The sequence below is a fragment of the Vanessa tameamea genome, chromosome 14 (genome assembly GCF_037043105.1).
Source record: "Vanessa tameamea isolate UH-Manoa-2023 chromosome 14, ilVanTame1 primary haplotype, whole genome shotgun sequence".
Classification (NCBI taxonomy): Eukaryota; Metazoa; Arthropoda; class Insecta; order Lepidoptera; family Nymphalidae; genus Vanessa; species Vanessa tameamea.
In genome coordinates this window covers 821095-848295 of record NC_087322.1, presented here as the reverse complement: position 1 = coordinate 848295, position 27201 = coordinate 821095, and the positions used below count along the sequence as shown (strand labels likewise).

Sequence of the window (27201 nt, the reverse complement as noted above, 5' to 3'; positions counted from 1 at the left end):
GTCTGATGTGTTTGCAATCAAATTTGAATCACTAGCATTTTCCTAACATAGAGGAATTGGTACGGAAAATGTGTGCATAGAAAAATTATATTTTTTTCGATAACCTCTTGTAAAAGCTACTTTAACAAAACGTTTTCACGGACTAGTGATAGATTCTAATTTCAGGACGTATGATTTCATTTACTAAAAATGTTCTGTATTTTTTTGAATACATTTTACGATTTTAGTCTATGTAGTCAGATAGCAAATTGTTCTTTGACCTAGATGACTATTATACCCTATACATTATAGCTTGATATTTTTGACATGTGTAAATTTTTCTGATCGACATAACTTTGCAATGACGAACATATTATTTTCTTAATTTAAGGATTTTAAAAATTGAAAAATATAAAAAAAAATAAATACATATAACACAAAAGTCCCTAAGGATTCAAGCATTATCTAAAATATTTAAGACTTTTTATTGCTTCAAAGTAAATTTTAAATAGGAACACTGAAAATAATAGACGCTTGTACAATGTTACATCGGTCGGACGGTACGGATGCGCGACGTCCACTTTGACAATTTAATTGACCAAGAAATAATAATTGAAGTTCGAGATGATGACACAAGCTCCGACGACTCTGGTGATGATGATCTCGACTGTGCTTCTCTTCCTTAATAAAAACTGATTTTAAGATAAATGATTTTATTTTTCAACCTTAATTTTTACATAGAGGTTTATTTTTGGACCTCCCGTCAAATTTAAATAGGTGGTTCAGACCATGGAACTAAACAACTTTACCAAAGAAACGGGTCGAAAAGTGAAAAAAAAAATAACTCCGTAATATTAAATAGCTTATTATGAATATTGACCCACCGTCGCTTATCTATCCAATGTTTTTTATGTCTAGTGCAATAAAGAATTTCACACATAATACACCCACACCATCTTTACAGTTACAAGTATTTTAAAACGTTATTTTTTGGGCTATTTTTGTTTCCATCACTAGCCCGCCTGTCAAAAAGATCAAGCTAACTTGTACAGGGTATAATATGGATATCTTTAAAATTTGTACAGAATAGTCCACGACGGCTTACTTATTTTAATTGATTAGTTCGCGGCAAAAAAAAACAGCTTAAATTTGCTTGTAAAATGGAGCTATATATGTATGTACATTATGTATACGCTTTCCAATAAAATCTTGAATTATACTTTATAATTCAAGATTTGATTGGAATCTTTATGAAATGATTAGAATTTTAACATTAATAGATTGATTTCAAGTGGGTAGGCATTATTTATCGGGAAATCCACTTTCAAACGCTTTTATGGATGTCGTGTATTACGAAGAAAGAATCAATAAATCTTAGGTAAGAATCTTTCTTTGTAGGTTGAAAATTTGAAATTTAATGACTACACTGTGATAGTATAACACAAAATGATTGAACAGGGATTTTTATGATAATTTTTATTAAAATAAATTTGCTCTTTTTTATAGAATTAACGTTATTTTTTAGGTCTTTAGACTTCGCTTAACAAGTACATTATAACATACATTCATCATAATATAGAATAAAATTATAATTCTTAAAGTTAAGTAAATTCCTTTTATCACATTTCTTTTTTTAAGAATAACATTAGATATCAGGAAAAACAATAAATTCCTATGGTATTAAGCTATATTATTAAATATACATTTTATTAATATTAAATAATTTAAGCACCTTGTGTGAAAACATTTTTTAAATATTTAAGTGGTAACATTATACATATTTAAATCAAACTTTTTTATATTTCGTTGTTTCGATTCTAAAACAATGTATGTACCGATAATACATTTAAAGTCCTTAGACTTAGTATTATATTTGAGTATCTTTCGTTAAATTAATATTTCTATAGCATTACGTTCATAGCTAAGTAAAATTGAATTTTTAATAATGGAGAGTATATAAATAGTTATACATTTTAGAAAAAAAAAAATTAAAAGCTCTTTGATAACATCTGAACATGCAATAGGTACGTTTAGTCACAAATTACATAATTAGTATAAATATTAATTTATAGTAACAATAGAAATATATCACTATAATCATATAATCTTAGTTCTAATAAACCTAATTATTTTATGACAACATTGACATTTGAGATCTTGTTCACAGCACATTTATTTAAGTCATTTTATAACGATTTAAATATTCTATATCTCTCTAATAATCAATTAGTTGTATTTAAAAACAATTTTTATAAATATAATAAAAGATGTTGTATAAAAATATTCTCAATTATTTACTAACATTACTTTATGTTTTATAATAAATTATAATTAAAATAACATCTTATGATACATGTTATATGAACAGATAACAGTCCCATGGCACATTTTAGTATCCAAATAATTTTATAAATATAATAAACGGCGCGATATACGATTACTTAACCTGCACTATTTTCGAAGATCAGATTTTCGTTAAGTTTTTTTTTTTTAATGAGGAAGTCGTCGGTATTTTAAAATTGACCCTAGACACTGGCACTGTGAGATAATGTACCGAAAACTATGGGATAGTGACAATATGTCCCTTGTGCACGTAATTATACTCACTTATTCAATCTTTAAACCAGAAAATGCCAAACTGTAATACTTTATTATTACTGTCTGGCGGTAGAAAGAATTCTAACTGAGTGGTCAAGACGAACCCGCAAAAGCTTAACCTACACAAAAAGCCGCACTATTGCCCCCGTTTGCCACTATTGAGCCTTGTAATCCTTGCAATATAATAAAAAAATTGCTCTTAAAACACTTAACTCCCGAATATGCAAAAACATAAAACTAAGCAACAATTAAAAATATATCTTTTTTTTTAAATTATAAGGCAACCCTCAGTCCTACGTGGAAGCGATGCTTTGCTACGATTAAGAACCCATTTATCAAATAAAGTCGCTGTCCAAAAACGCAGCCCGTTTCATGGGTCTGTACTTTTAATAACGACCAAATGAAAGGCACTTTATTGCATCGCGTAGTCCGCTTCCACACTAGTGAGCGCGCCACGAAGCGACGTCGGCAGTTCTGGAACCCTGTATATGGGGTCCGAGAGCGGTGGTAGCATTAAGGCGTTCACTGATTTCTCGTAACTGTTATACGATATGTATAATTGCGACACGCGGTTTATTTCATCCTCGGTCATGGCCACTGCGTGTAATTGTTTTCTGAAGTCGGCGTTTATCGGTTCGCCGCATTTAGAGCAAATCTCCTCGAGTATGCATGACTTTGGTGCGTTTTTAGTTCCGTGTTTGCAACGCACCGGCTCAATGAACTTGTAACGTTTCACTTTCATCGCTTTCTGATCCTTAGACCGTCCATCCGAGAAGAGTACGACTAATTTGTTCGAGTTATCCACAGCGCCGGTTCTGCCGATTATTTCACCTCCACCCTTCATCAAGGCGCTGCACAAGGTTTCAGAGGGATTCTCAAAATCGTAGTAAACGGACCTCGTTTCCGAATTTGCCTTGTTATTGTTTTCGATGTGGAGACTGTATCTGAGACAGATTTTCTTTGGTTTCTTCGTAAACTTCAGGTAAACTTGGATTGGTATATTGATCGAAGCGCAACCCGACTCTTGAATTTCATACGGTGGTTCTTGAAGAACTGAAAAATGATAAACAGATGAGCTCAATGTGAGACAGTGAACTATTGCGGTCTTGTTTGCACTGTGCTTGGTTACCGACTATCGTAAGGTGATAACGAGAGTGAGTTTGCTTTAATATGTAACCATTTTTAACGTTTACAGACATATGTAGATATAGTACGTTGCTTTCAAGCAGCGAAAGAGCGATCATTTTAAATTATTAACTTATTTCATAATAAATAATCGGCTCAATTAGTTTGTTCTATAAGACAATACTACGCCGCTGTTTGCGAAACAAGCTATTGACGAATAAAGCGGTTAATAATTACGATTAGATAAAATGATAAGGTTTTAATCATACACCATCAGTTGACTTTAACATATTTATAAGTAAGTTATATTGTAATATAGTATATACGGTACTGACACTATATACGGTACTGACACTGTATATCTTGATCAAATACTGCATTCATCAAATAGCAATGATCTTGAATAAGAATATTACCTTGAAAGAAATGTTTATGCATTATGTGTAAAAAATATTGTTTATTTCACTGTAAGCTACGAGTACCGTCTTAGCAGGAGTAGAAGAAGTAGTAGAAGAAGTAGTAGAAGAAGATCGTCAAAAAATGATTATATTAAAGGACGAATTTACAAAATAAAAAAAAATTAAAGAAGAAACGAACGAGAAAGAATTTGACGACCTCCGTGGTCGAGTAGTGTGTACACCGGTTGTCATGGATACGCCACTCCGAGGTCCCAGGGTACATTCCCGGCCGAGTCGATGTAGAAAAAAGTTCATTAGTTTTCTATGTTGTCTTGGGTCTGGGTGTTTGTGGTACCGCCGTTACGTCTGATTTTCCATAACACAAGTGCTTTAGCTACTTACATTGGGATCAGAGTAATGTATGTGATGTTGTCCAATATTTATATTTATTGATTTTACATTTTATAGCCGGCGTTACTGCAGAATAAATGCTTCGAACCTACCTACACATGGGACAGTGAATTGAGTGAAAAAGTTCCTCTAATAGTTTCAAGTGATAATTTTTCAACAATTAATCATTTTAAATCATACTTATTTTCTGAAACTATTCATCGTTTGCTTTTTGTACAAACTCATCGTAAAGCTTATTGTAATTAAAGAGGGAGTAAACACAAGTAAACGATTTTGACACAATGGATATGATTAGTATCTACTACTACTGAGTTTCTTGCCAGTTCTTCTCGGTAGAATCTACATTCCGAAGTGATGGTAGCTTTAAGTTTATACGGTTCTACAAAATGACGATGCTTCAATCAATAGTGCTTGTTAAAGCCTATTTAAATGAAGAAATCAAAATAAATGATTTTGATTATTTGCGTATATCGTGAATTATCCGTGGAATCACTACATATAACAAAACAAATTCGCTCCCCGCTGGCTGTCCCTATGTATGCTTAGATCTTTAAAACTACGCAACGGATTTTGATGCCGTTTTTTTTAATAGATAGAGTGATTCAAGAGGAAGGTTTATGTGTATAATACATAATATAGTATAGAAACACTGATAATTTAAAATATTTTTAATGTGATGTCGTAAATGTAAGCGAAAAATAATGTGTTTAACATTCTTTTGCGCTTCCATTGAACCCTACGAGATAGATTAAAATAATATACTACACTATTGTACACCTTAAAAAGGTCTATCAGCATTGCACCCGTGCGAAGCCGGGTTGGGTCGCCAGTTCATTATAATATACAATGAATAAAGAGCATATTGGATGTCACCGATGTTGTTATCGGAACTTTGGAAGTAAAATTAAATTACTATAAGCAGTTAAGCGGAATGGTGTTGTATTACGGAGATAATTCAATCAATAACTGTTTTTAGTGCATAACATAGTACTGTTAGCAAAGCAAATGTAAATCTAAGGTTTGTTTTTACTTCTTTGATTGGAATTGTAAAATAAAGACCACACTTCTGAACTTAACTTTAAAAACAGCTTCGATTTCTATGAAATTTCTGATGATTCTGTTGTTCACAATCTCTAAACTAATTTAATTTTGACAGAACCATATATAAATCGATATCTTTCTCAGGTGCGAAAATAAAAAGGACAACAAGTAAGTGTGTTTTAGTCATGTAAAAATAAGGTTTAATTTAGCGATTGTATACAATTGAATAAGCTTTATTGGATGAAGTGACATAATGAGTATAATTTTATGAGTAATACCTCGTTTGGGATACACGAACGCACTCGGCGGGTGCAATTTAAACACAACTTTGTGTACGAAGGCGCTGATGTCGCCGCGTGCGCCGCGCACCCACACACGCCAGTCCAGCGCCAGCGCGCGACCCGTCACCGAACGCCGCGGCTCGCAAGCGTGGCCCACCTCAAGCCATATGCGTACACACATCTGTAACATGTATCCTTTGAATATTTCATACAGTCACTCATGTTTTTTTCAATTCTATTAAGTACCTAAGGCACTGGTCCTCAGTGTAAGCACTGCACCAAGTATCAGCACAGCACATAGCCAAGTCGCACAGTATATTATATATTGTACGTTAGAACAGAATTCGTTTTTAAGTCATTTATAATCGTCGAAGATTGAGTAGAGACGAATACCTAATATGTGTACAGGCATAAAATTCCAAGGGAATAATTTATTCTTAATAAGACTTTTTATTATCACAGTAATTTATTATGTCCCAAACTATATAAAACAACTTCGATCACTAGTGATGGAAATAAATAGTCATATAGCATAAAGTGTTTACTCGTTGCTAATCTATACAATCTAATGAGTGAATTTATTAAATAAATAATTATATAGATGATAGAAATGGTCCCCCGTTTTAGTATTTGTCGTTGAATCTTATGCAAAGCGAAAATGAAATCGACATTTTTAAATTACAACTCTACTTTATAGTAACTACTAAATTTTAGAGCTACTTCAGGAGAACCTAGATTCCATAATCCGAAGCGATCGTTTTTCAAGAATCTTATAAAAAGTCGATTCAATATTTTTTATTTTTAAATTTACTCCAATTCATTTTATTATTACAATTATTACACAAGATCTTCCGTGTTAAATCTTTTTTTTTAAACTGTAATTAGGTTACATTGGGTACTATGTTTTATTTAAATTCAAAATAGGTTGGCAGACTTGCAAATGGGTCAACTAATGGTAAGTGATCACCATCTCTTACCACCAATTAGCCCATAGACACTCAAGAATTCCTTACATCGTCAATATGTCACCAACTTTGCAACTAAGATAAATGAACCTTGAGTTACAATGGGTCATTCCCTTCAATCCGGAACACAAAAATATTCGGTATTGCTGTTTGGCGGTAGAATATGTATACGTTTGATATTATTAGGTATAAGTTTATAATACGTATTACGTTATGGTTTCCTGTTTAATCTAGGAAACGATATAACGGAAGATATCGATCATTTATTTTGAATAAATTATCACCACACGTCTTGGGTTTCGACAGTAGACATCTATAAAAAAAATGTGTGTTATCAGCTAATCGTTTTGTCAATGCCAAAATTGTATACAATTATATTTATTCGCTTTGATCTGATAGTTATAAACACTTTATTTTACTTCCAAGGTTCCGATAACAACATCGCCGACATTCAAAACGCCATTTTTTCACGAAACCATAATGAATGTCATAGATTATACAAGAACTCGACCGATTATATTGCGTCAATTCAATGTCAAATCTGTTTTTTTTGCTTTACCCCTCTTGTAGTTGGAATAGAGTATATATAGATTCATAAATCGAATATAAATTTTTAGTTGGGTTGGGTGAAACCAAATAAAAATTCGGTTGCAACGTTTAACCCATAAATACTAGTAGGAAGATTTATCGTTTTCTAAACCACCAAAAGACGATTTAGAAATAAATTTTACGTTATTATTATTGGTATAGTAGTAAACAGTATTAAAAATGCACAGATCTCAATCAAATTGTCTATATGACCATAGACAATTTGAGTTGTTAAAAAAAAGTGCTAGAGTGAATGGTGCCAAAAAAGCACGGCCGGCTATTGTTGCGTCACCCGTCGCGGCCTTGGCAGTGAATAAAATCTTAATAGCTAGCTAGTCGCTACTCGCCGTCAAATTATATCAATGAGCAGTCAATTGTGTGTGTGTGTTGGTAATAAGCACCAATAGGTATTTCTCATGGTTCGAGCCATCGCATGTTTACTGAGAAAGTTTAATTGGTAGAATATATAGAATGATATCTCTATAATTATAGAGACTGTCGTCGGTCCAGCGGCTGAGTTAACAACAGTAATAAGGCCACAGCTGCCGAGACGCGGGTTTATGCCCTGATCGCACCTGTAAGGTTATTGAGTTTTTTCGTCGAAAAAATCTCAATAGCAGCCTGGTGTCTTGAAATTGGCAAAGAACACACGTCCCAAAAGTGTGCAGACACATTTGTCCACTATAGTATTATTTACGCAGTTGACTAGTCACTCAGAATTACCGCCATGGGTAAATTCGGTCAGAAGGAAATCATACGTTTAAGATACTATACACACCTGTAACTAAAAAAATATTTTTGCACATATAAGTCTATCAAGCCACCGCATGGGAGCATCGGGAGGTGAAAGCTCCAAACCAACAAAAAGAGAGGATGCTTTACTCCAGAAGTGGTTTTTGATGATTGGTTTGGCCCTGACAGAATTGCAGCCGGGTAGGCCTCAGCCGGGAGGAGCCGCTGAATCGTTATATCAATAGGATCCCGCAACCTCTTCGATCCATGGCGACAGCCATCGCTGGGGTTTTAGTGCATTCCAAATAAGTTTCTGGGGGTTTCTACTACGTGGAAAAAGGACAGGCAGTTTTTTTACATATGGTTACATGTGTTTATTTTGAAGTTTTAAAAAGATTGATTGGATTGGATGAAGTTCAAAATGTTAAAAGAGAATGTTCCACTTTCCATTTCATTATCTATTATATATTATTATAAAATGTCTGTTCCAATCCCAGGAGGAGAAAAGACGAATATAAAACTTTGTCATTGATTTGACGAAATCTTTGGTCGAGATGTTGAATAATCTACGATATTCATTATGGATTCGCGTATTAATGCCGCTTTGAATGTCAACGAAGTAGCTATCGGAACATTGGACCTAAAATAAATGTGGATATAAGTACTAAAGTGGAATAGTATTTTTTTTATATATAAAGATATTAATCAAGAACTGTTTAAAGTGCAAATAAAGGTATAATGTATGCCTTACCTTATTTTGAATAATATGAGGCATATTTTGTTTATTATTCTTTTTTTTATTTATTGACCAAAAGTGCAATGTCAAAAGATCTTGAAAAATCTTAATACGAATATTTTTTAATGTTTCTCGTTTGTTTTGAATGTATCTTGAAGCATAGTTTTATTATATCCTAGACTTATTTAAGGTCACGGTAAAATTATCTACCACTCACTTATTTAGATAAGTTATAATGCATTAATTATTTTGTTCAGTACCGTGTCAATGGTGATTAAATCTATGTTTCTTTACGCGTTATTTGCACTGAGTGTTTTTATATTCTAATATTCTTTATTGTTTTCCTCGTTATAATTCGTTGGGTAATGTTCATGTTGTACCGCTGCAATTGAAGATTTATTTCTCTTATACAATGTATTATCTATCATGGTATAAATGATGGTATGATTTATAAATTAGTGAATTTGAATCAATGATAGTAGGTTCAAATCCGGATGAAAACCTCAATAATGTTGTCATTGAAATTTCATGCGCATTTGTGTTTTTAATTAATTTTATGCTCATACGTTGAGGATACCTACATGCGTCGGATAAGTGCAGTATGTTAATGTCAGAAGATGCACGGCTCGTCCAACACGCTGCTCAAATGCGGCTTGGTGTACAGGTGTACACGTGGCACATACATTCTCAACTATTACGTGCAGGTTCCTCACGATCTTTTCCTTCACCGCTGAGTCCGAAATGAATTATGAACAGAAAATGGCACATTAATTCTGTAGACCCAGGTTTGAATTCGCAATTTTCTGGATAAAATCGTGGCGAAAGTATATCTACCATTATTCACTGGAGAAACGTGTTAGAATCAAAAATGTCTCCTTGATAGGAGTGGCATTCGACCAGCCTCGGAACATTGACGAACTGTTACTTTTAATTCTCGATCATTATTAATGAATACGTTACGGTAGTCTGTGAATGTCCTACTTCTGGGTTTAAATCATTCTGTCTTTTTCAGAAGAAAATTTTTAGCTTAACACACAAGTGGCAGGTTTTCATCCGGTACATGCAGTCACGATGTTTATCGTCTCTATCGAGCAAAATCTAGTTGACCTTGCTTGGCCATGATTTTTGGTTAAAATTCACCTGTTCTTCAATCATTCTGATTTAATCCCAACATTTGATTAGTATGTGTTACCTTCGTTTCCTATTGTTTTCCTCGTATTAATTATCAGCCTTGGCTCTTATATCCGCTATAAATTATTTTTGAAACTTTTCAACACTTTTTTTGTCTCATCTTATGAAAAACGTTCAATTCGGACAAAAGAACAATCTTTTTATTTTTAAATTTTGCAAACCAAGAAATTTTAATGCCTTTGTGATCGAAGTGTAAAATAAATATTACCGATATAAGCATTTTGCAATAAGTTCAGTAAATAGATTTAGTGTAGCTATCAAATTACTTTTTCGACGTGCTTATGGATTATTTCGTAGCTATTGTATTGTATATAAAACAAGTCAACACTCACTATTAAATATCTATTAGTAGATAGAATAATCTTACCACTGTCTCGCTCGTACAAAGTCCATTATGAGATATGTTATACCAGAACCTTATTTATACAGTCTCTAGTATTATATAAAAAGTCGTAAGTACAAGTAAATTACAAGTTAAAAGTGTTTATAAAACCCGTTTTCTGTGCTTCAAATTTTGAGTTAGATATACTTTAAATTAGGTGATTGTTTTATGCGATGCGATGTGACATTTAATATCAAAATTAGAAGAACACTATGACATTTTATTGAAATAAATTTGAATAAAGGAGGTTCTACCAGAGATAGTATGTTTTCAATTTTATATGAGGTTATTAAACGTTTTAATTTAAAAAGTTATTAAGCGATTGTTTAAATATTATGATTTAAATTATAGAATGAACTTTAGGTTCCAACTGATTATTTTAATATTAACTACAATTTGGAAACATACAAAAATTTGGAAATTTAAGGTTTTTTAAATAATTATTTCCAATTGTATCGTTACTAAATTTATAAGTCTAGCTTAACTATCATTCATTTAATTACTATGACAGAGTTTTTCGGCATTGACTGAAATCTCATAGTTCTAGAGAATAAGACCAAGAATTTTACTACCGAGGAAACTGAAAATAAATTGATGAACTGTGTAAGAAGTTTCTTTTTCAAATAGATTTGGGAGATATGAATTTTTAGGAGTATTTTATTTTAAATAGTCGATCATAGATCAATTGACGATATTTAATTGTAAAAACCAAAACAATTATCAAGAAACGTTTGCTTTAATGGATATTATAAAAGTAATGGTTGTTTTAGATTATAACACATTTTGGAATTGTAACGATCATATATAGAGCACCTCCGGTATCAATAAAAACATTGTAAACAAAATGAGTGGGAAAGACTTACCCAATTCCTTTCGCCGGTTCTTCTCAGATCTTACGAGTTTTTATTCATCCCGTGGTAGACTTTTGAAAATTAATAGTAAAGTAAGGCTTCTATAATTAATAATGATTTTAAATTTAATTATCTCTATGGTTAAAAGCAAGAAATACAATTTTCCGGTTATCATAAATGCGATATGAATAAGATATATATAATAATATATATTTATATAATAATTATTGTTATATATTTATTTTTATAACGAAAGCTAACAATGAAAGTGTCTAAATTGTGTAACACTATATATTATTATTCGGTGTCATTTAATACAAATAAATCATATGACATTTCAAGTGATCAAATTTCTGTAAAATAAGCGTTATATAAAGTTAAATACTAAATGTTGAGTACACCAAAACTTCGAGAGACGTTCAACAGTAATTTGAAACCGCATTCGCGAAATGTAACTTATTAGAATACGCTCGTATTTAATCGTCATTTTACAAGATTAAAATAAGTCTAAAACTAACATTGATTCATCATCGAATTATACATTAATCAAAAAAATATTAAATATCATTACGTAATTCAACGTATACCTATGTATTTTTATCACTTGATAAAATACAAACTAATAATAAAACGGATGGAACCCTGATCACGTGACGAAATGAAAACTTTTTGCATTTCTGCAAATCGTTTTACGCAAACGTTACATAAGTAATCAAATTCGTACGAAAAATTTATTCAAACTGTCCTTAGAAACTTTATTGCTAATTAATGATAATTTGAAAACTAAGTACATATCATGAGAGTTTATTATAATACCGTGCAGAATATATTGATCTATCATGTCCTAGGAGCTTTATTCGCTAATGTCGAAATCGCTAATTAGCTTAGGTCGGCTAATCTCATAGTCCCCTCATTACATTTGGGCCTGACTTGATAGTAGAGCTTTTTTACAATTACTTGTAAAAAAATCTGAAGACAGGAAGACTACTTCGCCAAAACAATGGCAATTGTGATTCAATTTGATAATGCTGCTTGCATTTTTGCCACGCAGTCATGAACTGTACAGTAACTATTTTTTATTTACTTTACCGTTACTGCTCCATCCTTGTGGGTCTTATCTTGTTTTTAAATAGCCTGTAACCTTCTTCAAGATTAAGCCTATAAAATATATTGTTTTTTAAATCCAACTGTATTTACGCGTTAAAAACAAACTCTTCGGCTTACAATAATAGCAATGTACATATATGTATATTGTAGTGTTCACGTTTCACGTTCCAGCTTAAAATTTAGTAGTCAAATGCTTGTCGTCACGTTACACAAAAACACCAAGGTTAAACAGTTACCTACTGAGTTTATTTTGAAAGGAGATTTACTTTTGTGTTTAGTAGTAGTAGTTTTATATGCTAATATATTTTATAGAAAATACATTTTAGTTTATTTAACGCATTTCATGGTTTACTTATTTTTGTATTTTCAATAAATGATTTTTTATTTTAATAAAATAGACAAATTTAATTATGAAATTTCATTAACATTATTTTATTATTTTAATAGTTTGAGCAATAAAGCTCCGTTCAAATGTGAATTAAAATAACATTGATTGTGGTCGTAATGTTTTCGTTTTGTACGAAATTCGAGCATTTTTTTACTTCTTTTACAATGTTTACTAAACATAACGGTATCATAACTTACCGTAAATTAGATGCGACCTTATATAGAAATAAAAGTAAAAACATTAAACCTCACAAAAGAGCCCTTTTCAAATTTTATTTACTGACAGTTTTTTATTAGCTACGTTTTTTTTTACTATTTCTGATAGAGCTCGGCGGACGAACCATCTGATGGTAAGTAGTCACCACCAAGAGATATTCACCATTCAACATTCTTAATTCACCACCATGAGAACTAAGATGTCATGTATTGCTGCTTAGCGGTAGAAATCTGATGAGTAGGAGTACCTACCCAGACAGGCCTGCACAAAGCCCTACCAACAACAAGTCTGTGAGTTTGCCCATTTGATATCAGAACACAATAAAAACATAAAAATAAACCTTTGAATCGATTAAAAAGCAAGTTTGGCAAAATAGCTGAAGAGTTAATGGTTTAGATGTATAATCGTACTCATCATCGATATTTTTTGGTAAATGTATTATGGCTGTAACATTCGCAAAAAATATATCTAGACTATATTTTACATAACAGTTGGAAAAATATTATTGGAGTTTTCCCAAGTTTTTGGCGCATTGGTCGGTAAAATTATTGCTAAACAGATATGACTACAGTTAGACATTCGGAAACTTGGCTTCGTGTCAGATACGAACCCGAGTCTCCAAATTATAGTAAATCACATTAAATATTTTGCAATATTGATTACGTGCTATTTTATAGGCATTTGGCCCAAAGAGTATATAGGTTAGAAAAGTGCATATTTAGAGCTCTTCTATAGATCTTTAATAAATGTTAACTTAAATGAGGAAGTAACTCTGTTACCTCTTCACATTTAAATCGTTGAACCGATTATATGGACTTTGATACAAATATAGTTTGAGTCCTATAGAAGGAGGCCAGGGTACATTTTAAACCAACCCTCGAAGTAATATGGCGGTAACTGATTAGGCGGTATAGATAGTTTTATAAATTTGGCGCCGGTCAAGCCGCAGGTTCAGCTAGTTGTTCTATAAAATCAAATTAACGAAGTAACCTCCTTGGTTTATTAGTTACATTTATTCTAATGGGGGTTATCGACCTTTCACAATCCGATCGGATAAGGACAATTTTAAGAGAGCTCAATGTTCGAACATGTTGTAATAGACGTGCCCTGTGGTTCTACTCGCGTAAATTGGATTAAACATGTAAACACGCGATAGGCGGAGAAGTAAGTGCATGTCAACTAAATACTACTACAGTCTGGTCGACGTTGTCGTTTTTTGTAACATTTCTTCGGATCGTAATGTGAAATGTAAATGTCAGTAGACGATCTAACTTATGCAGATAGAATAAGTCCAAAATAAAACATATTTTTTTGAAATCATCTCCTCTTAAAAACAAAAAAGCGATTTCAGATAAAAAATACATGATGATTATATTGCTAACTTACAACGTACGAAGTTTACGCGAATCGCCCCAAATAAGTTCCGACGGCCTACAATCGAGAACAATAATATAAGAATATTTTTGTTTTATTGGACATTTTAAAGGATTTTATTTATTTCAAGATGTTGTAAAGTTTTTTCCAATTATTAAAAATGTTTTGAGAAGCATGAATAAATGTTTATTTAAAAAACACAGTTTTAATCAGAGATTATGCCCAAAGTTTCGACTAATAAGGATACCTGAACCGTTACTAAATTTGACAATCTTATGTGATGGGTTTTATTGGTTTATTTTACAATTTCGAATATCGTGTTTACTTTTTTATACTTTGAATTTATTGTAGACCTTTTTTATTAGTTATATTCATAGAAAATAACTAATAACCTTAAAATGCAATTTTAAACTTTCTTTATTATAAAAAGATATTTTTATCGGTTTTTGGTTACGGTTTCGCTTAAAAGTCCCATAACTATTGTTCCCTGTTCTATTTGACGATTTTTCATAAGTCATTGAAATTGAATTAAAGTTCTTGCTCGATATCAAACTCCATGGTTACGTCCTGATAATTATATCTCTGTTCGAGTACTTTGAGTATGAAACAAACAACCCGAGAATTATCATCATATTGATATAGTATATAAATATAATAAAAAGTTATGATTATTTTGGTTTTCGTATTAGATGCGAACGTTCGAATATACAAGATATATCCAGTGTGTAAGGTAAATAAATTAATTCAAAATAAAAAACAGAGATGTCATAAAAGCAGACTAAGAGATGTATCGTGATAGACAGATCCACGGCTCCATCAGTATAGGGATGTTGCCAGCAAAAGGTTGTCTTCAAAGCTACCAGGCATACCTATTATATAATGTTCATAAAATAAATGGGACAAGCTAATTATGATAACAATATCCTTTGAGATAATTAGTTTATCATTCTATTTTATCACTTTAGATATTTATACATGTAGTATATCAAAAAATGTTAGGTATTAGTGATGTCTAATGGAGTAGGCACTTGAAGTTTATCGTCAGTATAATATTTGTAAAAGATATTAACGATAAAAAATCATCTGATGATCTATACTAACAAAATATGAGATTTTTTTTGTATTGCTTGATAGAACAAAACTGCTGAAATACGCGCGTTGCGGAGGTTTTATTGTATGATATTATTAGATAAGTATGTGCAATTTCATGATCACTTATTTTAATATTTTATTATTAAAATTGGTTAAGTTAGAAAACAATAATCAAATAATTGAACACAATACATGAAAATAAAAATTATAATATGTAAATACCTATTGTAGGTACTAGCTGTTTGTTAAAATGGTGGACACGTCACTTCACTAAATAACTAAATATTTTATATTCAATTTAGAAGTGATTAACGAAATGTGTACATTACCGGTATAATCTTGTCAATAAAAAGATATAGAAAAAAAAAACATATTTATTTATTATTTCCTTACGAAATGTAAATTTAAACTTATATACGTAAGCGATAAGGAAAATAGCTAAACATACAATAAAAACTTATTTAAATATATTTGAATGGCAGTTGTTGTATTGTGTACATATGGCAAAACTTGCGTTATTGGAGTTCACAAAAACCAGTTACATTAAGTGCGCGGGAAAGATCACTGACACTCTTCTCATTAAAAAACTCTGTGTATAAAATAATAAATTGTATTATACCTATACAATTAATTTAAATATGCAGTCAACTATTTGAAAGATGAGGTCAAGATTAAAATGTTTGATAATAAGCTCTGACGTTAATTGATAACGTTAAAGAAAACAAGCGTTTCAATGCATACCCGCTGAGGAACGTCGGTCGATCACGTGTAGTTCCCAAACATGCGTTCACAACTTTTTTAGTCACGCTCGTCACGGGGACGGTCGGTCGGACGGCACGCGATATTATTATGCGAGCACTCACCGGCTTCTCATGTCGATATGGAGGACCTTCAGTCATTTTCTAAGATGTGATAAAACCGCCGCTCCGCGTGCGGTGACGGCTGACATCTATAACACACCGTCGAGGTCATTAGTCGATCGTCAGCGCGGCGATAGCGTATCACTGGCACTGTTACCACAACTCACTTGTGATTTATTGGTGACAGGCAAAGATGCATTAGGCAGCTGTAGGTTTTCGGCGGCAAGTCAAGTGCGCAGCATGTCGGACGAGACGTCGTCGGAGCGCGTTTATCACTGGCTAACTGAATGAGATTGTATGAGGCCGGGTGCGCTGCGGAGTGACGTGGGCAAGTGACGTCGTGGCCTCGCTCGTACCCTCCGCCTCGGTCCTCCCGCCTCCGTTTGACGTATGTGCAAATACGTTCCGTTTCAAGTATAGTGTAGTTTAAGTAATTATTTGTATTACGATATTGAATCGTTGTTATTCAAAGCCATTAATTAGTCACGGCAAATGGTCCAGAATATGTTATTTTTTATTCATCTTTTGAAAAAATAAACGCTACGATAGAATACAACTTAATTTTCAGATTCGCTATGGGCATATGATGAAACAAAATGATATTTTTGATAGAGCAGGTAATATAAGCGTGAGAATATTCATTACATACAAATAATGACCTAGATTTCGCACGATACGACGAATTAGTGTTAGGTTAGGGGTTAAACTTATGTAAGCGTTAGAAATGTGTTCTCTTTCAGGTTTCTGGGAGGAGGACAGCAGTCGAAATATGTTCGTGAAGACGTACCAGCACACAGTGTGAAGCGACGAGATCACTCTCTCGGACGCTGCGGAAAATAAAATGATTCTCTGGATTCTTTCTTCTTGACTTTCCGAGACACGACGAGGATGGCTGGATATTTTTCTAAAGGCTATTACAAACGATAAATTAACTTTATTTTCCGTTGAAGTATACTATAAATTCCCGTATTCATAATATCGGCATTTAATAATAACTCCGGCTTGCTACTCAGTATTTATCGTCAGAAAAACCCAATAATTTTTAGTTTGCCTTTTTAATAACCTGAGTGTTTATAATGAAACTACTCGACAACATTAACCATAACGATAAAAAAATATTGACATTCATTAATCAATAACTCAAAAGATAAAATGAAGAATAATATTATATATTTTAAAAGTAGGCAATAACATATTTAACATAATGTAATGTTTATTCAAAATGTTAAATCACAAAAAAATATTATAAGAACTATAATGGGTTAAAATGTAACAGCCGTAATTGTCTTTTCGACAGAGCCTTTTCTCCTTTTGATGGGAAAGTTCGAAGCTTATTCCATCTCATTCCCATGACAACCATGCGGGTTTGTGGATTAAGCTTATGTTCATCTATTATTATTATTAACATTCAATAAATAAATGAATCATGTTCACATTATTTATTTTTTTCAAAACGGTAATATGCTCTACATTTTTTAATCTAAGTTCAAACTGTTCTCTTGAGAAGGTTTCTTCTGATTATTATAGAGTTCCATTCTCCATTTATTTATAGCTCTACCTACATTTGTATATTTAGTTATCACTATTGAGTCTTTAGTCTTGTTTAGTTACTATTTACACGATATACTCATTATTACTGGCATAGATGCTGCTCTACCAGCCTTCTACATAATGTCAAATATTATAACTTATATAATATAATGAGTTTTATACATAGATAAAATTACTAGTTTTTGATAATACAATATATTCCTAACAATATAAGTCAATTTTTCCGACGTTAAAATTGATATGAGATGTCATCTCTTACTCTAAAAGAAAGACAAACCAACGAGAGCATTTATTTGGCTCCCCTTGCTCTACCTTACTCCAGGCAAGGGGCGGATGTGATATCTTGACTGCCCTAGGCAACAAGCTTATGTAACATTGAATGATGTAAAAAAATAATAAATTTAAAATCAACCCTAGTCTGTAAATGATAAAATACATATAATAAATATCTCAATTATTTATTGTATATCAGCATTATTCACTGCTATGTGGACATCTTTGTAGACCATATGGACCGACCGTGCTAATATTTCTCGGGATCACGACCAGAAACGGATCAAAGTCAACCAACTAACCACCCAGTCCAGTCCAGACCAGACCAGAGTCTCGGACTGGGGTCAGGGTCAGTTAAACCTCGTCAAGACACAAGATTGCGCGTTAACCGCTAAAAGTCACCATATATCCTATCTCCATGATTGGCGAGCATTTCGCTTTTGCAGCCAGTATTGGAATACTTGGCGTCAATATTTCGAGCATAGTATTAGTGGGCAGGAGCTCTCTAATACCAACGTCTTCCATTTTAACGAATTCAACGTAGAGCAGCTCGAACTGTCGACGATCAAACTTTTTCCGACCTGCTTGATCCTTTGTCGTTGTGCAGAGATGTTAGATGGATTACTTTGCATCTTCTAAAGAACTTTCACGGCGAATTTTCCGAGAAATTGTTTGAATTAATCCTGGCAGCTGAATTTTACTTCCGGACATCTCGTCATAAATCCCGATTTCGGCCACAACACCTCGATGTCCGAAAATCCATAAAAGCGTGATTTTTAAGGCATTTTTTGGTTATCACAACTACTCTATGAAACCATCTTTCGCGGCAGTTTTTGAGAAATAATATGCTTATTACGCGAGAGACTTGCAAAGCTTCAAGGATAGAAACTACTCATTTCTTAAAGTCCCCAGGTATTGCAGAGGTCTATTGGCGGTGGTAGTCACTTTTTATCAGGTCAGCTTCATGCTAGTTTGTCACCTTGCCTTAAAAAATAATTTAATCGGTGTCTTTGATACCGATGGTCACTATTTTAATATCGAATCTATGGAGATTGTAATTTTATTTTTAACCGACTTCACAGAAGGAGGAAATTTTCAATTCGACTGTATTTTTTATGTTTGTTACCTCAGAACTTTCGGCTGGGTGAACCGATATTGATGATTTTTTTTAAATTTGAAAGCTAGTGCTTTTAAAGTGGGTAGTTATGTTGTAGAAGAATCTATATTAAAGATAATCTTACCTTTTTTAGAAGCGGAAATCTTTAACCGATTGAGCTGAAATTTTGTATACACGTTCAGTTTGGATGACAATGCATGGTTAACAAAGTTTTCATATCACTCTTGGCTGCTACTAAAAAATCCACCACAGAAAAATCAACCATTTTTAATTAGACCGATCTGAGATTTGTTTAAAGGGCGAGTACATCATACACCTTCGATTTGCATAATTGCAGAGTCGTTTTAACAACTTAAAGAAATGCTGCGAAGTCTAAGCGAGTCTTCCCAGGGTCTTTTCTAAGATCTTAGAAAAGACCATAGTCATGTTCAACAAGCATGTCCCCTGGAAACCGATATATTTTAAAGGAAAATCTCTCGAAATTGTAGGCCACCTCTCAACTGGGTGGACCGATGACTTGAAGAAGGTGGTGGGATCTGACTGAATGCATAAGACGGAGAACCAGCAGCTTTGGCACACATAAAAAGAGTATAGTAAGGTCAACTAGCAGTGGATTACGATTGGCTGATGATGATGATAATGGTGAGATTTGTAGTACAATAAAGCTAATTAATTTTGAAGGATAATTGTTAAATAAATCTTCCTACTAAGTTTAATTCTTTATTTATCTTTCCCTTGAATCACGAAAATAACTTCCTACTTTATTGGACAATAAAATAAGAGTACACGACCCCTAACATAAAAAGAGAAATACTGTCAGTGTAAACAATAATTTAGTATCTGCTTAAAATTCATTAGTGCTTGTTATTTATACATCATTTGTTTAGCGTTTTTATTCTAACCCTAGTCTTGCATATTATGGAATAAAAAAATGATGGATAGTCGCATGGAATCTATAGAATCAAAGTAACGTTACTTCATGCTCAAAAGATACAAACACTTTTTTTTCCTTTTATATTCAATCCATATTCATGTCTTTTGTTATTCATGTCTGAAACAATTTTACATAAATAACAATTTGCATTAAAAAAACGGCAGGCGCTAAAATGTTTTTCAACAAACAATTTGCAGTGCAGTTAGCACGCAAATAGAGTTTACGGTGATAAATGTTTCTTTCATGCTTATATATACATGATTATATTTATCTTGTTATGTCTTGTATTATATATAGAATCCTGTACAGTTTAATAATCTTATTTCTTTACATGAGTTTTAATTTCGGTATAGATAAATGTAAAATTGGCTGCGGAATATTAGTGTAGTATCTAAAACTTCAGGAAGAATCAACATTGTAAAGTCGAAAACTTGGTGTTTAAATTAAAATAAACTGGTATTTTTTTATCTCTCGTGTTTAGATAAATTTTGAATAATGAAAGTAATCATTATAAATACTTTGGTATAATTTCTATTTTCTAACATTAGTTGAATAAAAATCTTTAATAACAACTAATTTAATTTTTTTGGCGTTCAAAAACAAATTATTTGTTGTTAATCAATTATGTAGCAATAATGCATTGTTTACATCGTCATAATTAGTATTTTTGTTAACTTTAAAGTCATCAGCAAACAATACAATATCACAAATAGTATTAATATAGACTGCGAGATCATTTATATATACCAAAAATAAAAAAGGACCTAAAATTCACCCTCCCTATCTGGGGTTTGTATCTTAAATTTTATTACAATCGTTTAACAAAATTTTAGGTCCGATTATTTTAGGTACATAAAAAGTATCCACATTCCGACCGTAAAAATAAATTTACCAATTTCAATTTTAATATCCTCGATATTGCTAATTTTAAATGTTATCTTTTTTATATGATAATAACTGCCGCACTCAGAAAGGTTTATAAATTAGTCGTAATTTATTAATTAATTAATAAACATTAAATCCTTAAATGAAAATTATATCTCAGAGACATCATTAAAAATTAATTAGCTAATGTTATTTAAAAATATCAGTAAAGCAAATTATCGTAAAATTACTCTATGGATAAAGCGTTGAGTATATAAATGTATAAATGATGATTGCGGGTTCAAACCCAGGCACGCAAAACTAAATTTTCATGTGCTTAATTGGTGTTTATAACTCATCTCGTGCTCAGCGATGAAGGAAATCATCTAATTTCAGCGAAATTCTAACAATTCTAACAGCAGTGTGGTGGAAAAACCTTAGCCTAGCAGTGGCACATTTACAGGCTGTTAGGCAAATCTTCACAGAAAAGTGTAAATATTTTATAATGTAAAAGTTTACTTAAATACGTTGTAACTTATTATTTATAGTAATTTCAATTTTAAGTAGTTTTTTTTCACTGTAACGTTTTACGTAAAGACAAAACAAAATGGCATAATTTAAGCATAATATCGCAATTAGAATTGCTATCCTATGGCATACTGGCCAATTTTCAGTAGCAACCCATTGTTTAGTTGCGTTAGTAATTATTAGTAGTTTCTATTGTAATCAAATTATTTTACGATATTTTCGTGCTAGAGAGACGTCTTGATATGCGATTTCGCTTTAGACTAGATTTCCTCATCCTCTTTACTAACCTAACCTAACGGCCGTATTAATAACCTGTCTATGATTCCGGATAGATCGCTTTCCCCGATTATCAATAAAAACCGATGTATCCTATCCTTAACTTTTGTGTTATCTATCTTTAACCATCGACATATTATTTTTCTGTCACCAATAAATCACCTATCTATATTTTTCTTCGAATGTTTCGTTATACGATAACCAGGACATATTATTACTATCAAAACTTGTTTTATTTTAATTTATTTTTAATTTGATTATTATCTCGAATACAATAATCAATTATTACAAATCAATACATAAATATGTTTGTTTCGTTCTTCTAACGTCTATTAGGACTCTAATAAAATACAACAGACGCCAATATAGTACCCAAGGCATAAAATCGTACTGCCAAAAGTATCTGATGAAGAGAAGACAATTAAACCATGATTTCTGGAATAAGTTGTAACATTGAATTCTGGTATTATGTACAAAAATATTCCTTATCATTAGTATGACAAAATTAATCTTACTTTTTAGACGTTACAGTCAAATAGGGTTGAAACTTTTTTTTTAATTCATTCAGCATCCATGCGTGCAGTTTTTTCATTCTGTTTCAATATGCAAATTAGTAATCATTTAATTTAGTCTCATATACTGTGACCGTACGATATCGGTATCACTGTAACTGTCTGCATCAAAATCAAAGATCATTTGAATTAATTCCTAATTGTCATCACTGCTACAATATTAATAGAAATTACAGCGACATTATTTTCAAAAGGCAAAGTTATCGGCCGATTTTTTGACAAATAACCGAATGACGTTACTAGAGACAGCTTCGTCTATCCGAAAGTAACTTGAAATGCTGGTAAGTACGGTTTGTATGAGCGTTTCTATCTATAGTAAGATATCCGTTTTCGGATAAGGGCCAGCTAGTTTCGATACGAAATACTTACTGTCAATAGGTTATTGAAAAGAACGTAAGGGCAGAAGAATACATAGATTTGACTATCTCTAGTTACTGAAAGAGATAGGTTATTGAAAACGGTTGTAAATAAGCAGTATAACCGTTATTTGGGGTGCATGTCAGTTACCTCTTCGTGGTGCACTGGGCCTTGGGCTTGCTCGTCGGCCACGGCTAAGACTGGCGCAGAGGGATGCCACGGGGCCGCTCCTGGTACGTCTTTGAGGAGCAGAGTGAACCGTGTGAGTGGCCTCGTTGGCTAGAAGGGGGAGGGCCCGATACTCGAGCCTCCCAGGTGTTTTACACCGGTGGTCAGCGGCGGAGCCAGTCATCTTATCTGCCGCATGGCGTCAACCGTTAACGCCCAGCCTCCAGTGGCGGACTCGGGAGAGTTCGTCGTAGATCGGCATGTGGAAATACATTTCCTCCTCGTAAAACTAAAAAAAAAATGTATAACCGATATTCCGACATAGATTAACATACTTAAAACAGATATATCAATAACGGAAAATATAAAAAAAAATATTTATTTAAACAAATACTATTAAAAACGACTATTTTTACAAAAAAGCCGAATTTAATTCTTCAGTACTGTAAAAAATATTCTCTCAGAGAACAATAAAGTTTTCTGTGGGCATACATTTTCTGAAGTAAGTATTAAATTGATTTCTGTTTTATTATAGGTTCTAATCTTAATCTGCAATTGGTTTATTATAGGTTCTAATCTTAATCTGCAATCTTGATTATATGTTATTAATATTATTGTCTATCTATTTAATACCACAACAAGTATGACAATTATGAAATCAAATTGCATTATAATACTCTCAGAGACAAACGGAAAAAGATAAAGACTATTCTGACACATCTGCGCGATCGTCGCGGCTTCATCGCCGAACTAACGTCCCCTCTTGCTTTCTTTCCCCTTTTCCCTCAATATGACACAATTTCAATTTTGAGCAGCTTCTCTAGTAGTAGTACAGGCAAGTAACCAACCTACCATACCATCATGTCCAGTCTCAAAAATATGCGTAAAAAAAATTTTGATGTATTTTTTTTGAAAAAACCTTTTATTTGGTCCATGTTCTACTCTGAGCTGAGATGTTTTAAACAAGAGTATTTTAATGGATGATTGCGATCAATCAACGGCAGGAGATCACCGCTGAATTTCCGTGTTTATAATTCACCTGGTCCTCGGCATTGAAGGAAAATATTAAGAAGAATCCTGCATGTGTCTAATCTCAATGAAATTATACCACGTGTGTATCCACCAACCAGCATTGGGCAACGTGGTAGAATTATCTCCTTCTCATTAGCGCATTAATAGGACAGCCATAGCCCACTTTTTTGTTTTTTTAAATATACGAATGTTTTATCACCTGTGTCAAAAATATGAGATTATATAAACGCATATTGTATGACATAATACCAGTTTACTAAAAATTTATTTTTATATTTCGTTGCAGCAAATGTATTATATTATTATGATTTTATCTTGAAGTAATCGAATTTTAAAATACAGATTATTGGCATTCCTTGGACATATATCTTATATAATATCTTTGATCGATTTTATTTTTTTAATATTATTTGGGATTGGCTACTTAAGATTATTTTATCTAAGCAGTTTTTTTTGCTATAATTAAGTGATTAATATTAACCGGCCATTCGAATGGCAATTAATTGTTACCTTTGCTTTTGAGATCCAGGGTACCCAACTATTTGTCTTGCATATTACCGATTATATCACTTCATTAGTAACAAAAGTTTTTCAAGGTCATCTAATTTTGAATTACTAGAGGTGTTTCTCGGTAAGTATCAGCTAAAATGTTCATTGACAATATAAAAGGAAATGAAACTAAATAATATGTTACGAAATAAAGTTTGACATATCAACGATAGTTTTCAGTGGCCGTTATTTACCTGAAGTAAGTAACAGTGATATTATTTATACATTGAATGTCATAGTTGCATCTGGATAGAACTTCACAGTCGAACTTCATAGGCTTTAGGGGGGATTACTGGAAAAACCTGCCTCACTCTATATCACTGAGGATAAAAGGATTCTGATTTATTATAATATTAACTTCTTACCAAAAATACCGAAGAATACACACAGTAGACTATTGTAGCGGTCATTTTGTTTGCGTTTACAATCATCGGTCTTTCTCCTTGCGTTGTTATATGAGATAAGATCGCAATCATGCCTACGTTACTTGCTTCTGATGTAATCTTATAAATTAATAGCGTAAGCCGATATTTGTCCCAGTGATTATGAGAAGATAGCTGCACATGAAACATCGGTTATGGTCTCATTTTGAAGAGCTCCAGCCGTCGATGTCAGAAAAATAAAGAGGATTCTTGATTGTTATTTAATAAATTGTTACGATTTAACAAATAATTGATGTAGAAAAAAGTTACTGACCGGTTAGAGAGCGGCGCTACGGTTGTATTAAAAAAAATTATAACGTGCGAACCTTTTTTTTTCTCGCTGGAATACTCGTTACGCGTTTCCCCCACGTGATGTTAAGTGGGGAGGTATGTGGGACTCGCCGGTGCCCTGGACGCCGAGTGCGCCTACACCGGAATACCCACTAAAAACCAGCGGTACCCTCTCCGTCTTTCGGCGGGCGCCACGGGATCGCTTACGCATGCTACCGTGACGGCCTGACGGTCGGTCCGCCTATGCGGGCCTCCAACACCTAGAGGGGGTTCCCGGGGTAATAACGTACGGACCTACTACTACATAAGTTGTGTTTGTTGTGTTGCGAACTTGAATCAGAGGCCTAAGCAAGCACATTTTGATCGAATTAAGTATCATCTCAGCTTGGCACCCTGGGCAGGACCTTACCTTCCGGCGTATCTCCTTCGTGTCGGTCATGATCGAGAAGAAACACTGACGAATTTTGAACTGGGCGACACACTAGTATTAATATCAATTAAAGCAAGTTTGGTGATTAATATTTAAGTGACATACGTTACAAGAGAATAATTAGATTTTGGATTTGTTAAAAAAGTTCGAATAATAAGTTTATTTTAAAATAAGAGGTTTTATAATAATGATCCTCTCCTTATTATAAAACTTATAGTTTTAAATCAATTGTTGGTGCTCGAATTTTACAATGGCTTCATTTGGGCCCGTATGTGCTAAATATTATCAGCTAATAACATAATTTAATTATGAAACCGATCGTCTTTAAAAAATTAGAATTTTCCCTAGATTCCAAAAATATGTTTTTCGTCGAACAAACATAGCTTCCAACAAAGAATTACCATCCATCATCACAAACACGTAACATGTAAAGTTAATCTTCATGCCAAATTAATTAACAATAATACTAAAGTATTTTGAATTCGTAATCAATTCGCCGCTACTGTTAATAATGTTTTTAGACATAAGGCATACCCTTCTAAAAATCGAGGCAACCCAAATAAGTCTGCTTTCTTTGAATTATGTATGATTTCTCAGTAGTGCGACAACGGATTTCGAAATTTCAGCTTGCGCTATTTTTAGGGATATGAGCATAATCACGTACTATTTATCGAAATGAGTTGATATTAACAAGGATAGCATTGCACATTACATTAGCGCTCACTTACTGACGTTCGCTTACTTTCCGATAACATTATATTTATCAAAACTCATAAAGTCTATCACCCAGTATTCTCAGCACTAGTTCTTTTTATTATTAATAATAGGTACACTAACTGGCAAACGAAGCACATGAGGGTAAGTGGTCACCATCGTTCAAATAAATTGGCGCTGTAAGAAACGTTAACCATTCCAACAATGCGCCACCAAGCTTGGGAACTAAGTGCCTGTTTGCTAAGTGCTCGTCTTTCAAACCGGAATACATCAATAATGACGGTCGCTATATTCATACTTTCATAACGTAAAAAATAATATCATTCAAACGAGTTGATTTCGTGTAAATACAATAAATACGAACAAACAAATAAAATTTATTTCTTTATAATAATTATGAGAATGATAAAGTTAATAATTATTTATCGCAATTATGATCTGAACAGATCGTATGATATGATCTCAAAGTCCAATTACTTAGGAACGTGTTATTGCTAATAAATTATTTTATATTTTTGATACATATAGGTATTTAATTATAGAACTTTACTAGAGCTAGATATTTCCGTTCAGTAACGGCTTGTTAAGGCTGCGATAGGTCTGTTAAAGCTTAAAGCGATCCCGTGGCTCCCGCCGAAGAGACTGAGAGGGTACCGCTGGTTTTTTAGTGGTATTCCGGTGTACGCCCCGGACGTACTCGGCGTCCAGGGCAAAGGTGAGTCCCCCCTATATCCCCCTACTTTCACGTGGGTCAAACGCGTAACGTGTTTTTCCAGCGAAATAAAAAAAAAACAGGAAATATACATAC

The 27201-nt window shown here is 32.8% G+C and overlaps 1 protein-coding gene across 2 annotated transcripts; it reads right to left on the bottom strand.

Annotated features, from left to right (window-relative positions):
• Positions 1–1446: 1446 nt before the first annotated feature.
• On the bottom strand, positions 1447–16774 carry LOC113398639 (protein ENL-like). 2 transcript variants are annotated; one of them, XM_026637488.2, is made up of 4 exons: positions 16483–16774; positions 16197–16404; positions 5831–6014; positions 1447–3630 (listed from the first exon to the last, which is right to left on the bottom strand). In XM_026637488.2, exons 3-4 carry the CDS (start codon positions 6012–6014, stop codon positions 2990–2992), a joined length of 825 nt encoding a protein of 274 aa, XP_026493273.1. In that variant the 5' UTR covers positions 16197–16404; positions 16483–16774; the 3' UTR covers positions 1447–2989. The 2 variants fall into 2 exon arrangements, with proteins under 2 accessions (XP_026493273.1, XP_026493272.1); XM_026637487.2 differs by having other exon boundaries at positions 16319–16404.
• Positions 16775–27201: the final 10427 nt, after the last annotated feature.

What these genes read in the sequence shown, in the direction of transcription:
- LOC113398639 (XM_026637487.2), bottom strand. Translation starts at nt 16,354, where the DNA reads ATGACTGAAGGTCCTCCATATCGACATGAGAAGCCG. An exon ending in CATATCGACATGAGAAGCCG is followed by an intron (nt 6,015 to 16,318) that starts GTGAGTGCTCGC and finishes TACATGTTACAG; the next exon opens with ATGTGTGTACGCATATGGCT. An exon ending in GTTCGTGTATCCCAAACGAG is followed by an intron (nt 3,631 to 5,830) that starts GTATTACTCATA and finishes ATCATTTTTCAG; the next exon opens with TTCTTCAAGAACCACCGTAT.